The 18,938-nt window shown below is 39.4% G+C and overlaps 1 protein-coding gene across 4 annotated transcripts; it reads right to left on the minus strand.

Moving 5' to 3' along the window:
* Positions 1–2,865: 2,865 nt before the first annotated feature.
* On the minus strand, positions 2,866–10,758 carry mmadhcb (metabolism of cobalamin associated Db). Of its 4 annotated transcripts, none has more exons than XM_042427159.1 (9): positions 10,503–10,742; positions 10,227–10,254; positions 10,027–10,076; positions 9,535–9,679; positions 8,996–9,213; positions 6,591–6,699; positions 4,849–4,979; positions 4,370–4,456; positions 2,866–3,194 (listed from the first exon to the last, which is right to left on the minus strand). In XM_042427159.1, exons 3-9 carry the CDS (start codon positions 10,033–10,035, stop codon positions 3,000–3,002), a joined length of 894 nt encoding a protein of 297 aa, XP_042283093.1. In that variant the 5' UTR covers positions 10,036–10,076; positions 10,227–10,254; positions 10,503–10,742; the 3' UTR covers positions 2,866–2,999. The 4 variants fall into 4 exon arrangements, with proteins under 4 accessions (XP_042283093.1, XP_042283091.1, XP_042283094.1 ...); XM_042427157.1 differs by having other exon boundaries at positions 10,667–10,705; XM_042427160.1 differs by lacking the exon at positions 10,227–10,254 and having other exon boundaries at positions 10,667–10,758.
* Between the last annotated feature and the right edge of the window lie 8,180 nt (positions 10,759–18,938).

Below are 18,938 nucleotides of genomic sequence, written 5' to 3' on the forward strand. Positions count from 1 at the left end.
GTGAAGCCCACACTAGCGTTAGCTTGGTTTTCGTTAGCATGCAGAGATAGTGGTGGAGACACCAGAGGCACAGGCAGTTGGGGATTCTGGTTACTCGGTTCTAACTCTTTACTTATAAATTGATGCCTGTTGTGCCATAACAATGAATTAATTTAGCTGTAGCAAGTTTCTTTTGCCGTCATCTGCTGCTGAACGACCTCCGTACTGTGACGTACATGTGTGGCTTGAGCCAACGTAAAATGGCCTGTTGTGATTGGTCCAGATTTCACAAGTTAGTAGCAAATAAATGTTGTCTTTTACTTTTTTAGAGAGGGAAACGTTTTTTTAGTCTTTATTGTGTATTTAAATGTCAATTTTAATAATTAAAAATAGTAGTTAAGAAAATATATGTCCACTCATTCATTTAGGATGGTCCATTTGTACAAGTGGGCCCAGGCCAGGGTCCAGGCCCATTAGGCCCATCCACAAAGCTGCGCCTGATAGAGATATGGAAAAATTCCCAATAAAGAAAGAAAGAAAGAATGGAAAACCTCAGAAGGGCAATAGAATAAATCTTAAATAATAATTGTTGAAATTAGCTTATATTAGGCCTAATACACATTAGAAACTGAATAGCCATAGGAGTAGGCTATTCATTAACAATATATTTATAGATAACCTATTATTATTATTATTACTATTGCATTAATATCAGGCTATTTCTACAATTATTATTCTTATTCTAGGCATATTTTTCTTATGAAATAATACACAGCAGAAACATGAAAAATTGTAAATTTTATTGTCCTTGTCAAGTTCACTGTCAGCCTGCCGAATAGCTCTACTACAAACTTGATATGGTACTCATGAATCTCTTGGTGTGAGTACCCAGTAACAGATCATCTAGTCTTCATGGCATTTTGCATTTTTCAACAGAGTGTTTAAAGGTATAATTTTGGCTCATTGCACATTGAAGTGCTGTTTTTTGCTTTTTGTTGTTGTTTTCTTTAGTTTAGTTTTCTTTAGTTTGTTTGTGGCCTGGAGTGGAGGGGAATGATGATGTGTGGGCTGCATTGCTTATAGTATCTACAGTTTGATGAAATTAAAAATAATAATAAAAATATACTGCTAAAAAAAATGAGACAGTCTCTGAATGACCTCAAACATATCTTTGACATTTCTCGAGTCAAGAAAAACCTAGTAAGTGGACCTTAAATTAAGATGTTTTTATTTAGGAGTTTTTAGTTTTTCAAACCTTTGAAGACACAAACAAGGCAATTGCAAATTGAGCAATCTCTTCAAGCATTAGGATTAGGATTGTAAAACACAATGTATAGGCACATCCTATTCTTTTTAGTCTGTAATCCTATATCACCATTCCTTGTACGTTTGCTCACAAACAGCCCATAAAGGTTGATTTGAATGCACTAAAGAAGACAGACTGTTAAGCACCAGATCAAGCTCACAAAAGACACCCCAGATTACAAAATACTATCACATCACCACAACTCAGTAAGTCTGAGACATACAAGAACAACTTGGTGGTGGTGTAAGTGCATGCTATGTTACAACTGGGCTGAAGGCATGTTAAAAATTTCTTTGGGCCCTTCCCCTGAATAAAAGCTATTGTGAAGCCCCTTGTCTAAGAGTATATTGACAGTAGTAGCCAATCGTGTGTGACAACAAGTTAGTCAGAATAGGTTTGTATGATGCATACAGTATTTGTATATTGTTTGTTAGTTCCACTTTGTGTGTAAATAATCAATTCTTGGCAATTATGTGCCTAACATTAAGTTTCCCCCTTTGGTTGCACTTTAGCAGCTTTAAGGTTGTTCAAATGATCCCATCCACTCTGGCAGCACTTTGAGTATCATTTTGGTATTGCTCTTCACTGAATCTATATGATGTTTACACTGTTTTATGGCTTCAACCTTACATCCAACAAATATTCTACACGAACATGTTTCAAAGCATCAGCATGAGTTTGAAACAACGCCTGTGGCCACTGGTTCTTTTCCATGTGGTTGTCTTTACTGTAGTTACTGCATCTGTCCAGTAGAAGGTCTTTGACCACAGACTTGTCCTGTTGGTTCTGCAGCATTAGTTTCAGTGAGTGTCTCATCACACTCCAAACTCAACTCAACTATCATGCCAAACATTTCATTTTCTATGAAGAGGTGGCAATAAGAACAGCTAGAAATGCTCTGACTGAAATCTAGAGTAGGTTTGTATTGGATGCAGTAGATCACATGGTTGATCCTGTTCATACTAGATATTAAGAATCCACAGTACAGACCACCCTCCTCTTCTCCCTATGTAAACATTAAAACACTATTAACTGGATGATTAATCTGCTGATTTTCTCAATCAATCATTTGGTCTATAAAATGTCTGATAATGCTCAAAAATGTCTTCAAATTGCTTGCCTTGTCTGTCAATAACTCAAAGATGTTCATTTTACCATCATTAAGACAAAGGAAAAGCAGCAAATTCTCACAACTGAGAGGCTATACATTTATTATGTTAGACATCATCATGAATGATTAAATTATCAAAAGAAGTTGCTGATTAACTTTCTATCTACCAAATAATCAGCTCTATTAAAGGCTATTGTTTGTCATCACTTCAACTCTTCTGCTTTATCCCATTTCTGACAGAGTACATTTTAAGCAGGTAGGTACAATATTATTTCAGTCCTCCTCTGCTTACTATTATTTCTAGTATTCGTATTTCACTATTACATTTTCAGGATGCAGTCACTGTTCCCTCTGTGATATTTAGAAAAAACTGTGATGGGACAGTTCAGACAACACAGTCATAAATAGTAGGACGGAATGTGTTTGTTTCTGAGAGGGGCTTGAGTCTAAAAGGTAACAGAAACACCAGTTTAATCAAGAAACACTTTATTGTGACAACAGCAGCCTTTCAGCCTGTGAGATTTGAATCTATAAATATAAATCAGTCCATATCATTTTTACATAGCTTTAATGGTGACCTGCGTGGTGTCCCTGAGGCTGTGTTCAGCTGCCCTGCAGCTTCTTCATGATAAGGCTGCTGGGTGGTGCGTTGGTGAATATTGTCCCCACAAAAATATGTGTCCCCCACAGAGAGTGTTGGATCACTCTGCAACAGCCAAGGTCCTCAATCTGAAAGCCCAGGTGACGGTACCTGTCATCTGTCTCGAACAGCGTGTCGTTGGTGTATGAACCAAAGAACTGGGGAGGAACACAAGACACTTATGGTACAGTTATCTGATCGCATCCATCTCCACTGAAACAGCAGTGATTGTAAATACAACTTAAGTTTCGTAACTCTCTCCAATAAAACTTCTGAGTGTAACCTATTAGCAGATGCAGAACACAATTTCAATAAAGAAATAAGGCCTGCATGTCTGTGCTAGAAGACAGCAAACCCATCACTTTTAGATTTTAGGGCTGTTTACACATTATCAGCAGCAGTATACTTGTGCCAGCTGAAGTCCTACAGAGAGAGCAGACGCTCAACCTTCACGTGGCTTTCTTGAGTGCTGCACATTGCTGGAATTTTGTAACTCAACTGTCCCACTCCAAGCTATGATTCTTTATCTTAAATTGCATTCACTGCTTTCTTTCCAGGTGTGTCCAATCAGATTACAGCTCACACAGAAACCTTCAACACAGAGAAGGTTTGTACTGGCTTTTCTTCAGCATGAAATGAACAGTTCTTATAAACACTTATGTATCAGCATTGGGCTGGGTTCCTATCCATTCCATTTCAGTCTCCCTCTGTTGTTACAGTGCCCAACAGCTTCCCAATTTAAAATCAGCAACTATTTTATTAAAGAATAATATTCTGCTCAACTCAGAATATTATCAAAATCAGTATACAGTACATACCATGTCCAATGTCCATTCACAGCACCTGGAGCTAATTTGCATCTGTTCATGTTTTTCCTGGGACCACAGACTGCAGCTTGTCCCGTCATCAACATGCAATTTGTTGCACAGTTAAGTTGGGAGACAGTTAGGGAACTCCAAATAAATCAGGAGGTGGATTTTTAACAAAGATTTTTCATAATTTTGCAAATACAGGCTGATAAAACAAGTATCTGTCATGTCATGGCAGCATGACATCAGCACATGGTCATATTTTCATCAAATTTGTGAAAAATCAGCAAAAGAAAATGTAAATTAATTCCTGTTTCCATCCACTACTGTTTTACAATCATTAGGGGTTGGGTCTTCAAGAAAAACAGTTGGTGTGCTAATTCTCCAGTCAGTCTCCTTATCGCTCCTCATAGATCTGCTGTATTCATCTCTTCAGTGGACGCTTGAGTGACATTAAAAATTTTTTTGCACAAATTGAAAATGTGCATACCAGCAGGATGGAAATGCACTTAGTGGAATCTTACCGCCAGGCCTGAGGAGGGGTCGATGAAGTCAGCCCAGAATCCTTCTCTCTGCAGGGCGTAGCAGATCTCCTTAGCTCCGTCAACAAACTGCACAACAGACGACCAACTTAGTCTCACTTGAGTGACGTCAATGATTAGTGATTTGTTGTCTTCAGCGATCAATGTGTGAGATATGTTCATAATATGCTTACTGATCATATATTTATCTAATTGATTTTTATCCCCAAAACTCCAAAGACACCAGGTATGGCTTTGTCAAATTCTTCATCCCATGCACATATGATAATGAAAATATGTAATGTTTTCTCCACATTCATTTTATGGACAAATTAAGTTTATATTCAGGCTACGACACACCAGGGTGATCATTTGGAGCAAAATACAAAGTCTGGTTAGCGCAAAAGACCCACAAAGCCATCCATAAATGAACCTGACATAAGCACTTGCATGAGCAACACAGACTCAAGACATCAGCTCACCTTGTCAAGCATCTGCTCCCTCTCCTGTTCCACCTCAGCACACCATGCCGTCATATTGTTGTGGGTCTTTTGGGTCACTGTGACCACCATCATACCAGAGGATGGAGCCTCAGGAAACATGGACTGGAAATCTGTTCATCACATTATCAGCAGACATTATAAGAGCTAGACTTTGTTCATTTTGCTCTTGCTCTGGTGAACAGAAAGATAATTACATCACATTTAAATTACAGACACTGCACCAGAAAGACAGTAACACTTTGACAAATGAAACTGATGAAAAGCATGATGAAAAAAAACACTTTGTCTTAAAGGGAAGATTTGGGATTTTTCAATCTCAACCATATTTTCCCATCATTTTAGGTCTAAGTGACTAATGGGGACAACAATGAAATTGGTCCAGTAGTGAGTGAGAGCCCTTCAGCCAGCAGCCATGAAATAGGCTGCATTGTAATCCTTGAGGCCAACTGCACACTGTCAATGTCCGTCCACTAAAAGTGCTTGTTTTTACCACTGACATGCTCAGATTGTTATTATAAGTGTCTGACCATGAATGTAACATTAAATAAAAACTAGCTGCCTGTAGCAGCATTATGGCTAACTGCAAAGGGATATATATCCGGGGCAGCCTGCACGTTGGTTTGTTTACGTCTGAGGCTGTGGATAGCTTAGCATCTGTTCATGCTAGAGAAGTAACATTAATCACAGTTACATGTAGAAATCACATTTTTCATAACTTGGAGCTGAACGGAAAAAAAAAACAAGTGACTAAATGACATATTATCCCGTGGAAACGAAAGAGGAATGGAGGCAGAAAGGCAACAGGACTGTCAGGAAAGTCAACATACAGTAACGGTTACCTCAAAGAAGCTGCTGGTGTTCCTGCAGTCACTGCTCTCCTGACGAGTGAAGAGGAAAACCCTTTTCTGCAGAGTCAGACCTGTTGCTGCCACACTCAGAAAATCTACAAGTGTCCACAGAGTCATCTCAGCTGTGTAACTACTACACATGGATTTACAGTGTTTATCGACATTGTTGTCCTGGAGACTGTTTCAACTCCACAAACTCAACTGGATGAAAAGACCAAGGCCAGCTGGACCAAACGTTCAGCTCCACACGGTAAAAAAAAAAGTGATTTCAAAACATAACCGTGTGACTAACCTTACTTTTCTAGCATGAACAGATGCTGAGCTATCCACAGCCTCAGACGTAAACAAACCAACGTGCAGGCTACCCCAGATATAGTTCCCTTTGCAGTTAGCTATAATGCTGCTTCAGATGGATAGTCCATGGGATAATGCATCATTGCACTTAGTTTTTCAGTTTCCTTACACTCTAACCGCAGAGAAAGTCAGCCTCAATACATGTAAATAAACCGGCGTGCGCAGATTAATATGCACAGCGAGGTTAGTTTAGCCGGCAGGCTGCCCCGGATGTGGATCCCTTTGCAGTTAGCCATAATGCTGCTACAGGCGGCTAGTTCCTGTGTTAAACATTACTTTTGTCTTCAGACACTTATAATAACAATCTGAGCCTGTCAGTGTCAAAAACAAACACTTTTAGTGGACGTACATTGGCGGTGCACAATTGCCCCATATGATTACACTGCAGTCCATTTTGTGGCTTCCGATTGAAGCACTCTTGCTCAATACTAGACCAGTTTCCCTTTAGGTTTCCCTTTAGGTCTAAATGAAGAAAATGAACATGATAATTGTGTGCTGAGTGGAGTACTGTTGCTGCACCTTTCTTTAGTAGTTCAGGGCAGGACTGTATGGCACACTCCACACTGGAGGTATCAAAGTACTGTTCAGCTCTGTTGACATTCTGAGACAAGGCTGGGTCATCTTTTTCCTGAAACACACATACACACAACAAGCACACACCAAACAGTTGTGAGAAAAGCATATAGCCAGCTATTCAGAAAAACTATCCAGTTAGCAGATACTGCTGTAATATTCCTCTATGCTCTTTCCCATTAGATATTTTGTTTCACTTACGTTGGCAGCATACTTCAGACAAATCTAATTAAATGAGTCAGTAAAGGCAAAAGGCTTGCAAGCTGACCACTCTGTCTGACACTCAGCTCTCAGCCTGCATTAACCAAGCAGCCTCAGATGGCTAAACTGGACATCTGCCAAACAACAACTCTGTGGAAGTTTCACAACTTTATGCTTCAGTGTTCACTAACACAACTGTCACAGTGAGCAGATCAAGGCACACTGTGGCCCAATCCCAATGTTCCCCCTAAACCCTGAACCCTTAATGGACTTCATTGACATCACCTGGTAAGTGATTGAGTGCAAGAGGCTGCAAGGGCTCAGAATGGTTTTAATAGGAGTGGGATAGCACTTTGCGATTTATCACGTTACTTTGATGATACCAAAACAAGTTATGTAATGTGGGTTTGGGACTTTTTATTCAATATTTTATTGTCATATCAACATGACTGATTGGAATTGATCTTAGTGAGATCACTTTAACAAAAATAGAAAAAGACAAACACAGTAAAACCATTCACTCATAAAGCACATAATACATTAAACAAAGTATAAACCAGATAGGTAATATCCAACACATAAAAGTATCATGTGCACAACAGTCAAGTAAGGGACCGACTTCAGGCAAAGTCTGCAGAGATGCAGACTTACAGAAAGTGTGCATAAAGGGCCCGAAATGTCTGCTGGAGAGCCCTCATGCACTTGACGATTTGACAGTGGGACAGCCCTAAGCAGTGAGTCCATGAGTGTGGACACTGGAATTGGGCCTGTGACTTTTTTCCCTTACAAGCTGTCACCAAACCAAAGACTGTAAAAAATATGGACAGTCACCATGACGTCACCCAGTGGTTTGTAAACTGACGTTTTGAAGCCTCAAGTTTAGCGTTTGATCATCGCCATTTTGGATTTGACCGCCACCATGTTTGATTTTTGGAGCCAGAAGTGAGCATATTTGGACAAGAGGGTTGAGTTGACCATAGCGCTAGCTACTAGCTTGGTTAGCATGGTGCATTTACAATCTATGGTTAACAGTGATAATGCTAATGGTAATTTCTGCTAGTGAAAAACAGGCCTAAAACCATTAAAGCAAAATGTACTCGCTGTAAAAACTGAACATCCCACTCCTTAAAGGGTCTTTTATCACAACCAGACACTGAACAAGACTTTTTTAGGTGACAAAAATGTTACAATTAACTTTCATGAACTGAAAACACACTGAAGTAGCAGCAGCTACGCCTATACTCTGCAATTACTCCATGGCTATGTTACGTAATCAATGTTGTCACCGTGGTAGCGACTTGTCAATCACAACTTAGCCACACCCTAAAGCATATGCTGCTTTATTGTCCATTTTACTCTAAATGGGACCATAATTTGCAAAATGAACATCATGCTGTATTGAAGAAGACTTGAAACTAGCAATTGAGACCATTAACTCATTAGGAAAGTGTTTACCGAAGTAAAGTAGGGTCATTTTCTCATAGACTTCCATACAATCACACTTCTTTTTGCAGCCAGTGGAGTCGCCCCTGCTGGCCATTAGAGAGAATGCAGGTTTAAAGCACTTCCGCATTGGCTTCACTTTTCAGGCTGGGAGCTACCCACCTACACCAAACACACCTGCACTCCAACCTTATTAAAGAGTAAGAGACTGCACCTAGTGGCGGAACCGCATACTGCAGCAAATCTACGGAACATTTTCTAACAGTTACACTACACATCCCTCATCTTCTGCATTAGTGGTTAATGTATTTTTAATCGGTTAATTATTAACGGCAAAGCTGCAGAAAGATCAATTTCCATTTCCATTCCATAACATCTTCCAACAGAAGTGAGCACATCACACCAATCCTTGCTGCCCTTCACTGTCTTTGCCTGTGAGTTTTATTGTTGATTTTAAGATTTTACTGCTCATGTTTAAAGCTTTGCATGATCAGGGTCCCACCTATATCTGTCACATATTCACTCCATGTAAGCCTGATCGCTGCTTGAGATCCTCTAGCAGGGCCCAATTAATGGGTCCTAAAACTCGCCTTGTCACGACAACTGTCTGGTCCCTGCAGCTGTGGAACTGCCTGCCTGAGACCCCCCCTTAACCTGAGGCAGTTTTCCTGTCTTCAGTTACAGTAGTAATGTTAGTATACACTTACAAAGAACTCTGTGATGAACTGGGCCAGTATGAACTCATGCCTCTCACTACTGGACGGGGCAGACAACACGTCAGGGACTGTCTTTTGTGCTGGGCTCTTCTTCTGCTCCGCTACTCCTTCCAGGTGGGAGTCAAAGCCCACATTACCAGGCAGCTGGAAGCGCTGGTCCTGGGGCCCAAATGGCCCCATACTCTCGTCAGGCCACACTGTCCGAAGTCCTTAACCAGGGAGGTAATGTTAGGAAAAGCACAAGACACAGGGAAATGCAAGTTTCATTTTTATGCATCATGTACACTCACCACCCAAACAAAATGTATTTTCTTACAAATCAACATATCAGAGGATAAGACTGCACAGATACTAAACCCTCCTGTTGCCTTTGATACACATTTCCCTTTGAACCCATTTTGGGTTCCTGCTCAAAGTTGACTAGCTTTATGTCTATGTAGCATACCAATACACATATTCTGGTCCAGGCTTCTCATTTTCAGCCCTAGCTAATTAATCAAAAATGTGAATGACAAGAATGAATGACATACCCATATCAGAGGGAGTGATGGCTACATGAGGCTCATCAGAGCCGGAGGATCCAGCAGCAGAGAAGGCTCTGGCTCCAGCCACACGACGCACCAACACATGAAGCCCAGGGAGGTAACTTACCAGCCTGGCTCTACTGCACAGCATCTGAACACAAATACATTAATGTTAGCCTCTCACATGCACACAACCAAGTTATACAAAACAGGTTAATTTCAGGCAAAATTAATATAGACACCTGTCCCAGCAGGCCCATTAAATGTGAGGTGATTCGCAGCACCAGCACACATAATCTACTGTGTACTTTTGTGGAAATGGGACACACTCTCACCACCCAAACATGAAGTTAACTATAAATTATTTCTACTCATCCCATGCATACACTCACACCGTTATGTCGACGTCATAGCATCTCTCATACACGACTTCACACACACATTTGTTAATAAAGACATTTAGAGGGAGAAAAGTGACTGCACACACACTTGACTTACAGTGGCCATCCTGGTGTGCCTCTGTGTTCTTGCAGTGTCCAGTTGTGTTTCTGTAAGAGCAAATTATCATTTCCAAACACCTGTATTCTGATACAATCACTGTTAGAACCTCAAACTAAATAAATAATGAAACAAACAACCAATGTTTTAGCCCACAGTGACCTTACATTACTCTTGTTGAGATTTTATTAGATAATTACCTGATAGGCGAACCGGAGTTTGCAGATTCTGAGACGTAATTTAGCGTTAAGGCTGATTAGGAATTCCTAGTTTGTTACAAATATGTATCTAGAATGCTGTTACCTAAACATGTGCGTCCGTAGTAATTGCATACAGTCGCCTGTCAATGTTTGGTCAATACATCAGCGTCATAAAATTTGGACGGGTCACATATTTCAGTGAAACACTGGGAAAGTTTTAACAAGTTACCTTATGTAAGCTAGTAGGCTAGCACATGAGCAAGTACATGGACTTACCTACTAATAGTGAAGTTCGAACTGACACACTGTGCTAATCAACGTCCATTTGTAGTGTTAGCCAGACCATCAAAAGACTTCAGACAAGTCTTCAATGCGACAGCGTTCCGTGCTATTTCTGTAACTTGTTTATAAAGACCGAGCGCATTCGAAGCTATATTTACCACGATATTAGCTGCTGAAGTCATCCATTCACCTTGAAGTTGCGCGTGCGCTGTTTTGATTGAGACTAGACCTTTTCTGTGTTCAATGCGAACAATTTAAATGGCAATAACTTAAATACGCCTTATCGCCCCCTACTGGTCTGGAGTGTGGAGTCGACGTTTATGGTTACTCTGGCTGGTCGTCTCTTACGCCTCTAATATAATCTAGATTCCCAGTTTTACTTCCACTCATGTTTTCTTTCACATACCCATTAAAAACTGAAAATACATGCAAAGAGTTTGTCATTGAAATTAGAAAAAATCATCAGATCAATCAACAGAAGAGATGGAACTAACTTAGTAGTATACATTTTCTCAAGTACAGCCTACGATTTTGAGGTACTCGTACTTTATATCATTATTTTCATTTCCATCCAATTTTATACTTCAGCTCCATTAGGTACATTTCAGAGGGAAATGTTCACTACACTTACTATCCATCTATCTTACTATCCATCTCACTGTGGATCACGTTCTTGGTGCATGCACTCATTTCTCTTCTGCTGCTGTTGTGTGCATGCAAACAGTGATCACCTTGTTGGTTTAGAGAATTCACACAATAACCATGTGCTATTTAGTCTTTGAGTTTTTGCATAAGTCATTAACAGAGAATTGTAAAAAAAAAAAAAAAAAAATCCTTAATATTTGGCAAATCCTTGTGTGGCAATGAAAATGTATCCAGAAATAGCATATTAATTATGCAATTCATAAATCATGACATTTCTCTCCCCCACATGATTAAAGCACAATAACACCACCAGTCATAGACTGTAAAAAATATGGATTTTTTGTTTGTTTGTTTTTGTTTTCCTTAAGCTTTATTAACAACAATATCATATATAATACATATAAAACACAAAAGACATACAAAAGACAAACAACATCAACAATGTATGTCCCAGGGGTACAGACAAATGTCCAACAAGGCTCTTCATTCAAAAGTTCAAATCATAGATCCAACTTCAGTCAAACATGTTTCCATATCAGTTCAGTATCATTCCTATGAGGTCACAAGTGTTGTGTATAGTAGGAATCCACATATTCATTGAGTTCATTCTTAAAGACAGGAAAGAGTGGTTTAGAACCACTGAACCTGTGGATGTGATATTTAGCAAGGAAAAATAAGAGATTTATTATAAAATATTTTCCTTCATTTTCTTTCTTTCAATCAAACACACCAAAAAAAAAAACATCCTTAAAACAAAAAGAAAAATCAGCAATGAGATATGTTTGGATGAACTCTAGGATGTCTGACCAGAACTCTGTATGAGAACCATTCCAAAACAAATGTGAAACATTTTCATCTGAGTTTTTACAAAATGAGTAGTCTGAATCAATATCCCGTTAATATCGCCTAAGGACAGATTTTGCTGTGTAGAATTGGTGAATTAATTTAAACGCAACTTCTTTCACTTTATTAGGAGTTAAGTATTTAAAAGGTAAGGACCACAATTTTTTCCAAGCCACATTCTCTATTGTCATGTTCTGAACAAACAAAAAGACAACATTTAGCTTTTTGAGCCTATGTGGTTGCCAGAGGCCTTAGTCAAAGCACACATAAATTCAGGTGGGTCACCTGTGTTAGAAATGATCTCTGATTTTGTTAGTGATGATTTGAAATTCTTCATCATCATCAGTCCTAATTTTTTTGTTTCCTGAGGCATTCAGTGACTGCTTACTTCCACTTCTTCCGTTTCTATGCCGACTGCTCCCTCCCATCACTGCCTAGGAGCTTAAAGGAAAGACAAACTCCTCACACAGCAAGAGGAGGGGCTGCTGCAGTCTCACTTTATCTCAAAACAGTTCAATCTGAAGATTTTAAACATCTCAAATTGAAACTGACATGGCACCACTGCTCTGCCAACTAGTAAATATTCTGTTCAGGAAACTTACTCGAAACAGCTCTCCAATGCCAGTCTGTACATAGCCACTGGATGGCAATACTTGCACATACAATGCGTGTCCCTTGGCATTTGTGGTCACAATATAACTTTCATAGGCAAGCTCTTTTAGCCTGGACCTTAGTAAATAAACACAATTTCAGACCTCACAGTTACTTTATCTGGAATAATAAGGATATTTTATACATAAACAAATCACTGTTTTATCACTCATGGTTTGACAATGAAATTTTGTTGGTTGGTCAATTGGTAAACAAAAACAGTGTGTTACTGTCATATTCAGAATTTCTTCAAGAATTTAAGGTACCAGTCACACCAAAAGGCATACGCTATTATTTTTGGTGCAGTTCCACAGACTCTTTCAGTTTTTAAAGAATTGTAATTTGACAGAAAATAACATTATTAGCCAAGCACATTTTTATTGAGATTGGAGATATTGGTATTCGGAATAAACCATGCAGGAACAGACACATCAGAAATGCTTTGATCTGTGTTACACCTCCTGCAGCAAAATTCTTTTGGTCTTAATAAAGTGAAATAAGTATCCTTCAAGATTTTACAGTGAATTTACCCAGTAAAAGAAGTGTTGGAAAGATGGAGGCTAAATATAGACTATGCCTGTGTTTTTGCAATTCAGATAGGGCAACCATACTCATTCAAATTTATTTTGGGTCAACATGCAAAAATATAGGAAAATGGGTCCTAATGTACAGATTGATATATTTGATGTTATGTTATATTTTGTGTTCAGTGGGATGGAAAGCAATATTACCTATATAATTCAGCCGCTGATCATTCTTGGTAAATTCAACATCCACAAATCTAAATGGTCTGGCTCCAAACCTGCTTTCATTGGTTTATTGTTGAACTCAAGCAGGTTGGCACCTTAATCAAGATGTGAAGAACAAAAAAGCTATGTAGACTTTCAATATTTTAAATGAAGTATAGTTTTATTTGAACTGTTTTTGTATGGCAATTGTTGTTATACCCCCCCTGTTATACCCCTTTGTTGTAAATAAAGAAAGTTTTAAAAAAAAATTGTGGTCACAATAGGAGAATATGGTTTAGGGGCACTTGTACAGCTGAAGTTCACCTCCGGTATGACATTTAGACAAAATTCAACCATGGAAATGTATTGCACCAATTCCCACAATAGATCCTGGTTAAATCCTAAACTGATATCTAAAGGTTTTTTTTAACGTGTGTAATTTTGTCTTTCCAAACAAACCACTGACACCAAGGTGGGTTGTGAGAAATTATACTTATGCAAACATTTCTGATTTTCTGAAAAGGCACTCTGCAAAAAGAGGATACAGAGCATAAAACAGAGTTCACATAACAACACCACAAACTACAGCTCTGTGGCATTTTGCTTGTGGTGCTGTGGGAAAAAATTAGCCTTTCAAATCAATGATTTTGTGATTCTATTAACTTCACGGGCCACTTTGTGAGTAATTTTCTAATTCTGCTCAGAAGAAGATAGTGGGCATCCTTCAGTAGACAGCCTTTCCTTGTGAAAAGTTATATGTCCTCCATGACTCCAGAGGAGCTTTCTAAAGTCACCGAAAAGAACCAGGAAAAAGAAATCAGGACTATCTTGAGACATTTAACAGTTTACATTGAATTAGGAGGAAGTGTTTTTAAATGAAGGGGGTGCTTACCAGACATAGAGGGTCAAATGAGAGATGTGAATTAATATTAATACTCATCATTAAACACTACATTGTTTACCTGACGATGGACAAGTCACATCAAGTTTATTTGTATGAGCCAATATGACAAACAGAATGTGCTGTTGCTTTACAGGTCAACAACTTCAATGGTTCCTAATCAAGCTCAAAAAAGAAAGGTTAAAATTCATTTTCTTTTGAAAGAAAATGGTTTGTCACCACACTGCAATATTTTCTCTCCCCAAGTTCAACCTTTCTGTTAAATATAACAGTCAGGGCCATAAGTCTTTTACAGTGAGCTATGCATTAATAAGCCTCTAACATGTTTCTGAAACTAAAGCTACATGAATCCAGTCATATGTCTTTGAACACAAAGAACAGATGATTTTCAGAGACCCTCCCTCAGTTTCATTACAATGGAGAGGAGCTTGGTATATGCTCTTATATTTTGTGGTGGTGTAGAATTCTACTGGACCAACTGAACAGACAATCCACCACACCCAAAAAGAACTGACTTACAGATAATGTCTGGTGTAAACAACCTGGCACATTCAGCAGCACATTCATTTATTGACATTTTCAATGTCTGCCCCCATGGCAAAATACTGTAGGAAATTCATCAAAATGTGGAAAAGAAATGCATCATGGGAAATGGGTATGTGTTATGCACGGTTCTTTTGCTATGTTGGCTAAGTATGAGATGTTCTATACTGTTGGGTGACCCAGATTTCCTGTTTTTCTGTCATGTCTTTCTAGAGACTGAATTCCACTGTGTGTGTGTGGGGGGGGGGGGGGGGGGGGGGGGGGTTTACCCTTAGGGCAGGTCTCACTGCTCTTTTCTCAGCACTCTCATGTGGTCTTTGAAAGTCATATCTCCCTTGTCAATGGCTCTCAGACCTGCTTGCTAGTAATAGGGCCATTTGTCCAGTGAGTGCTCTCTCCAAAGCTATCAGTACATTTAAGGGAGAGACTGTCACATTGAATTATGCCCAAGTACTCAGCAATGGCTTTTCCACTGTAATTGACAGGAAAAATTATAGAATATTCTCAAACTGCATTTGAAAAAATATCCTAGACCCCTGCTACAGGTCTCTATTACCCCCAGCATTATGAAGGTATTGTGAACAACATTCCATAATATCAATTTTGTAATTCTTAGATTCTTGTCACTAGAAGGGCAAACAAAATGTAAAGTTTGGCCTGAACATTTGGATTTACACATTTAAAGTCATTTTCAGACATGGGACCTGTAACATCTGGCCGTTAAAGTAATGCTGTTTTGTCATTTGACAATAAGTTACTGTTCCGCAAATGTTTCATAATGGCTTATTCAAACATAGCAGAGCCATTACAGAGCCACAATGCTTGCACAACATTTGGCACCTGGTGTGTGAAAGGGCATGGTGGCACTGTTAGTGAACAGTGGTGAGTTTACATGAAGGAAGAAGAGAGTTCTCTCAGAGGCTGCAGCAAAGGTTTAATGTTTCTCTCTGTAGCTTAATTGAGGACCATCATGACCACAAGGTCCACACCTCATCTATTCACCCTTGTACATTTTCTATTAAATAGATAATTTAGATAGATTATAGAATTCTACTCTTCTTTTGTCATATGCTACCAAAAAACCTAAAAATCCAGAAAAGCAGAGATATTAGGTGGAATGAAAGTGTAGTGTAGGTTGTTCTGTCTTGGCTGTTGGCACATTTCTTTATGTTTTTCTTTTGCCCTGTGATGTCCACCACCCACATGTTTCTGTGTTTTTCTACAAAGCTAACACCCAACCCTCACCACCCAAACATGCAAACACACACGCTTCCCCATGGTCTTGCTCAATAGAGCTTTCCATTGTCATAGAGTCGGGTGTAATCCATTAGTTAATGTTTACGGTCACTGTTTTTATGGTTATCTATGGTTTTACACTGTTTTTTCACAAGTTACAATATGAGTAAACCTGAACTTCTAAAAGAAAACTTCTGATATCAGATTACTCATCCAGACTAAATAGTAATGTGAGACTTAATCATGAATTGAATTATCAAATAAATAAAGGTGCATTCATTTCTCCAACCTCACTTCACTTTGGATCACATTATCCCACAATAGCAACTACGTCCAAAATGCGAAAATAACCTCACAGATCAAAACTGTTCCAGGGAACTTGCATCTGAATGTCTTGCCATGGCTCTAGTCAATATTCTGAAGCTCTGAACACACTCATAAGGGCTTGTGGCCACTTCATAAAGCTAGAGCAGACCTGGGAGCAGCAAACCACAAGCCTCTTCTTGACATTTAAGGAGGAAAGAACAAAATGTGCATGGACTACAATATGGATAAAAAAATAAGTATATAAAAGTAACACAGCTCCAAATGTGACAGCATGAAAGTATGTAAGTTTTCTCTCAAACTGCACTTGGATAAGAGTGAAATATGAAAAGGTTAATAACCAAACAGAAGAGAAACAACCAACAAACTGAAGTATGTTTTCCTGCACAAACATTAGTGTTGAAGTCTATTTTGGGGCTACCCCCTGCAGCCCCAATGCAACCTTTATAAATTTACTCTATGTCCAGCCACACTGAGGTAGGACGGAGATGGTTTGGGTGGATTGCAGGCCTACAATTGCAGGATGTTTACACAGGAGACCAAGGTTTGCAACCTTAGTCCTTGCCTAAATTAAGGGGGAAAAAAACAAAAACAAAACAAAACAAAAAAAACTTTGGTTAAAGGGCCGGTATTGTGGAAAGCAAGAAAATGAGCTTTGGGACAGATTAGGGTGATGGTGGGGCCTCCTGTGCTGTAAAATTACTCATTTCTATCTCCTCAGTCATTTTAATTTATTTGAAATGCCAGCCAGATGGTGAGCAAAGCAGCACACTGGAAGTGTTGCTGGTTGTTCAGCATCTAAACAGTCTTCACAGCCCTCCAGAGGATGGACAGTTATGTCAGGAATGGTTGAAATTAATTTTTGGAGACAATCTTCCCCCATTATCGTTGAGTGGTTGTGTGTGTGTTTGGCACATTTTACAGTCAACTGTCTGCTTAACGAGTCTCAGAACGCCGCAGGATTTTCTACTTTTCATCTTCAATCTTTTGATGAAGTTTTAAAACATGGTTTCTCTCTGTTACTCAGCTAAAGGAATATAGGCTAATATATCTGTGCTAAAGCTAAGCTTGTGACCTCCAGCTGCGTTTGAAAAAAATAGTTTTACTTTATGAGGAAACTTAGACACAATCTCACAGTTCTGAAACATCCTGTTGAAGTCTCAACTGTGCAACAGCAGGTTCTTCCCTTCATTCAGGATCAGACTTTGGTTCATAGACCGCAATATACCGTCTTATGTCTCCAGCGGTAGACATTACTCCAGGTTAAGATGCGGCGTAAGGGAACTTGCAATATTCACTAGCAGGGGCAGCATTGTGGGTGGGCCTAGTTGCGGCTCTTTTTACACAGCCTGTTCAAGGCGGGAATGCTGCGCCTTTATTCCGCCTCGCTGTTCTGTATAAAAGGTATGGACACACAGTGGGGGGCAGAGTTGCTCCTCCAGTAAGCCGGCTACAGAGGTAGTCACAGCCGCATGGACGTCTGTGTCAAGCTTCGGGATAGCTGGCATGGCTGGACAGGGAGCTGACGCTATTGTGTTACACAACATGCCAGGATGCTATGTAAAAGCACACACGGTGGCATTATGCTGGTTATGTTTGGTTCGGTGAAAAAAAAGCGAAGGTGGCTTAGTGACGGATCTCCTTTACAGCTATAATGCGGTATGTCTGTATAAAAAAGTGAGAATACATGAGATGAGAGTATTAACATTAACGTTAGTTAGCCAAATTACTAACACTATATTGGCTAACATGCCAGACAAAAGACACCAGCGGTAGCGTTAATATTACTTATCATAAGCAAATCAATTATGTTTGCTGGCTTGGTGCCGATGAGCCGAACACTTTTTTGTTCACTTCCTTTGATAAAGTCATGATTACTTTATTTTGCTTGGTGGTGGTGTTGGTGACGGGCCCGGGACTTAGGTTGCTTTCATCGGGTGGAGCAGGTAGAGTTTTTGTAAGGAGGTAGCGGTCCATCCTTGCGGCGAACTTCACTGCAGGTGCAGCAGGAGTGCAACACCTCTGTCAGGTGTCATAGTGCAGAGTGTGAACAACAGCGCTGTTTGTGTTTGTGTGTTGAAATTAAAATTAAATGAATTGGATGAAAATAAAATATGGCATCATGTAGAATTAGGATATTGACATAAACTGGTAAAGAATTACTTTTTTCGAATTTTTGGGGGCAATTTCTGCCCCTCGATCATGGTTTTTAGGGGCATTTTGAGATTTCTTAGGGCATTTTTGCCTTTGCCCCCCACTGATTTCCAACGCTGCCACCACCACAACAGGGCCCTAAGTCACTAGCTAGACTCTTCTCCTCTGTAGTTCCCCGGTGGTGGAACCAGTTACCAAACTCTGTTTGATCTGCAGAGTCCCTCTCAATCTTTAAGAAAAGACTAAAGACCAAGCTCTTTCGCAAACACCTCTGCACTTGATGAACTGTAGGGAGAGAAAAAACAAAAAACAAAAAACAAAACAAAAAAACATGCTGCTATGCATTCTAATCATTGCCTTGTTGCACTGCCTGTTGGCATCTACGTCCTATCGGGCCCAAACTTA

Source organism: Thunnus maccoyii, chromosome 11 (assembly GCF_910596095.1).
Source record: "Thunnus maccoyii chromosome 11, fThuMac1.1, whole genome shotgun sequence".
In the NCBI taxonomy this organism is placed as follows: Eukaryota; Metazoa; Chordata; class Actinopteri; order Scombriformes; family Scombridae; genus Thunnus; species Thunnus maccoyii.

Excerpts from the sequence above, each read along its gene's own strand:
- mmadhcb (XM_042427157.1), bottom strand. The coding sequence starts at position 10,690 with ATGACTTCAGCAGCTAATATCGTG. Across the intron at positions 9,214-9,534 it reads CATCACTCCCTCTGATATGG|GACTTCGGACAGTGTGGCCT; the intron begins GTATGTCATTCA and ends TCCCTGGTTAAG. Across the intron at positions 4,980-6,590 it reads CCCTGAACTACTAAAGAAAG|ATTTCCAGTCCATGTTTCCT; the intron begins GTGCAGCAACAG and ends TGTGATGAACAG.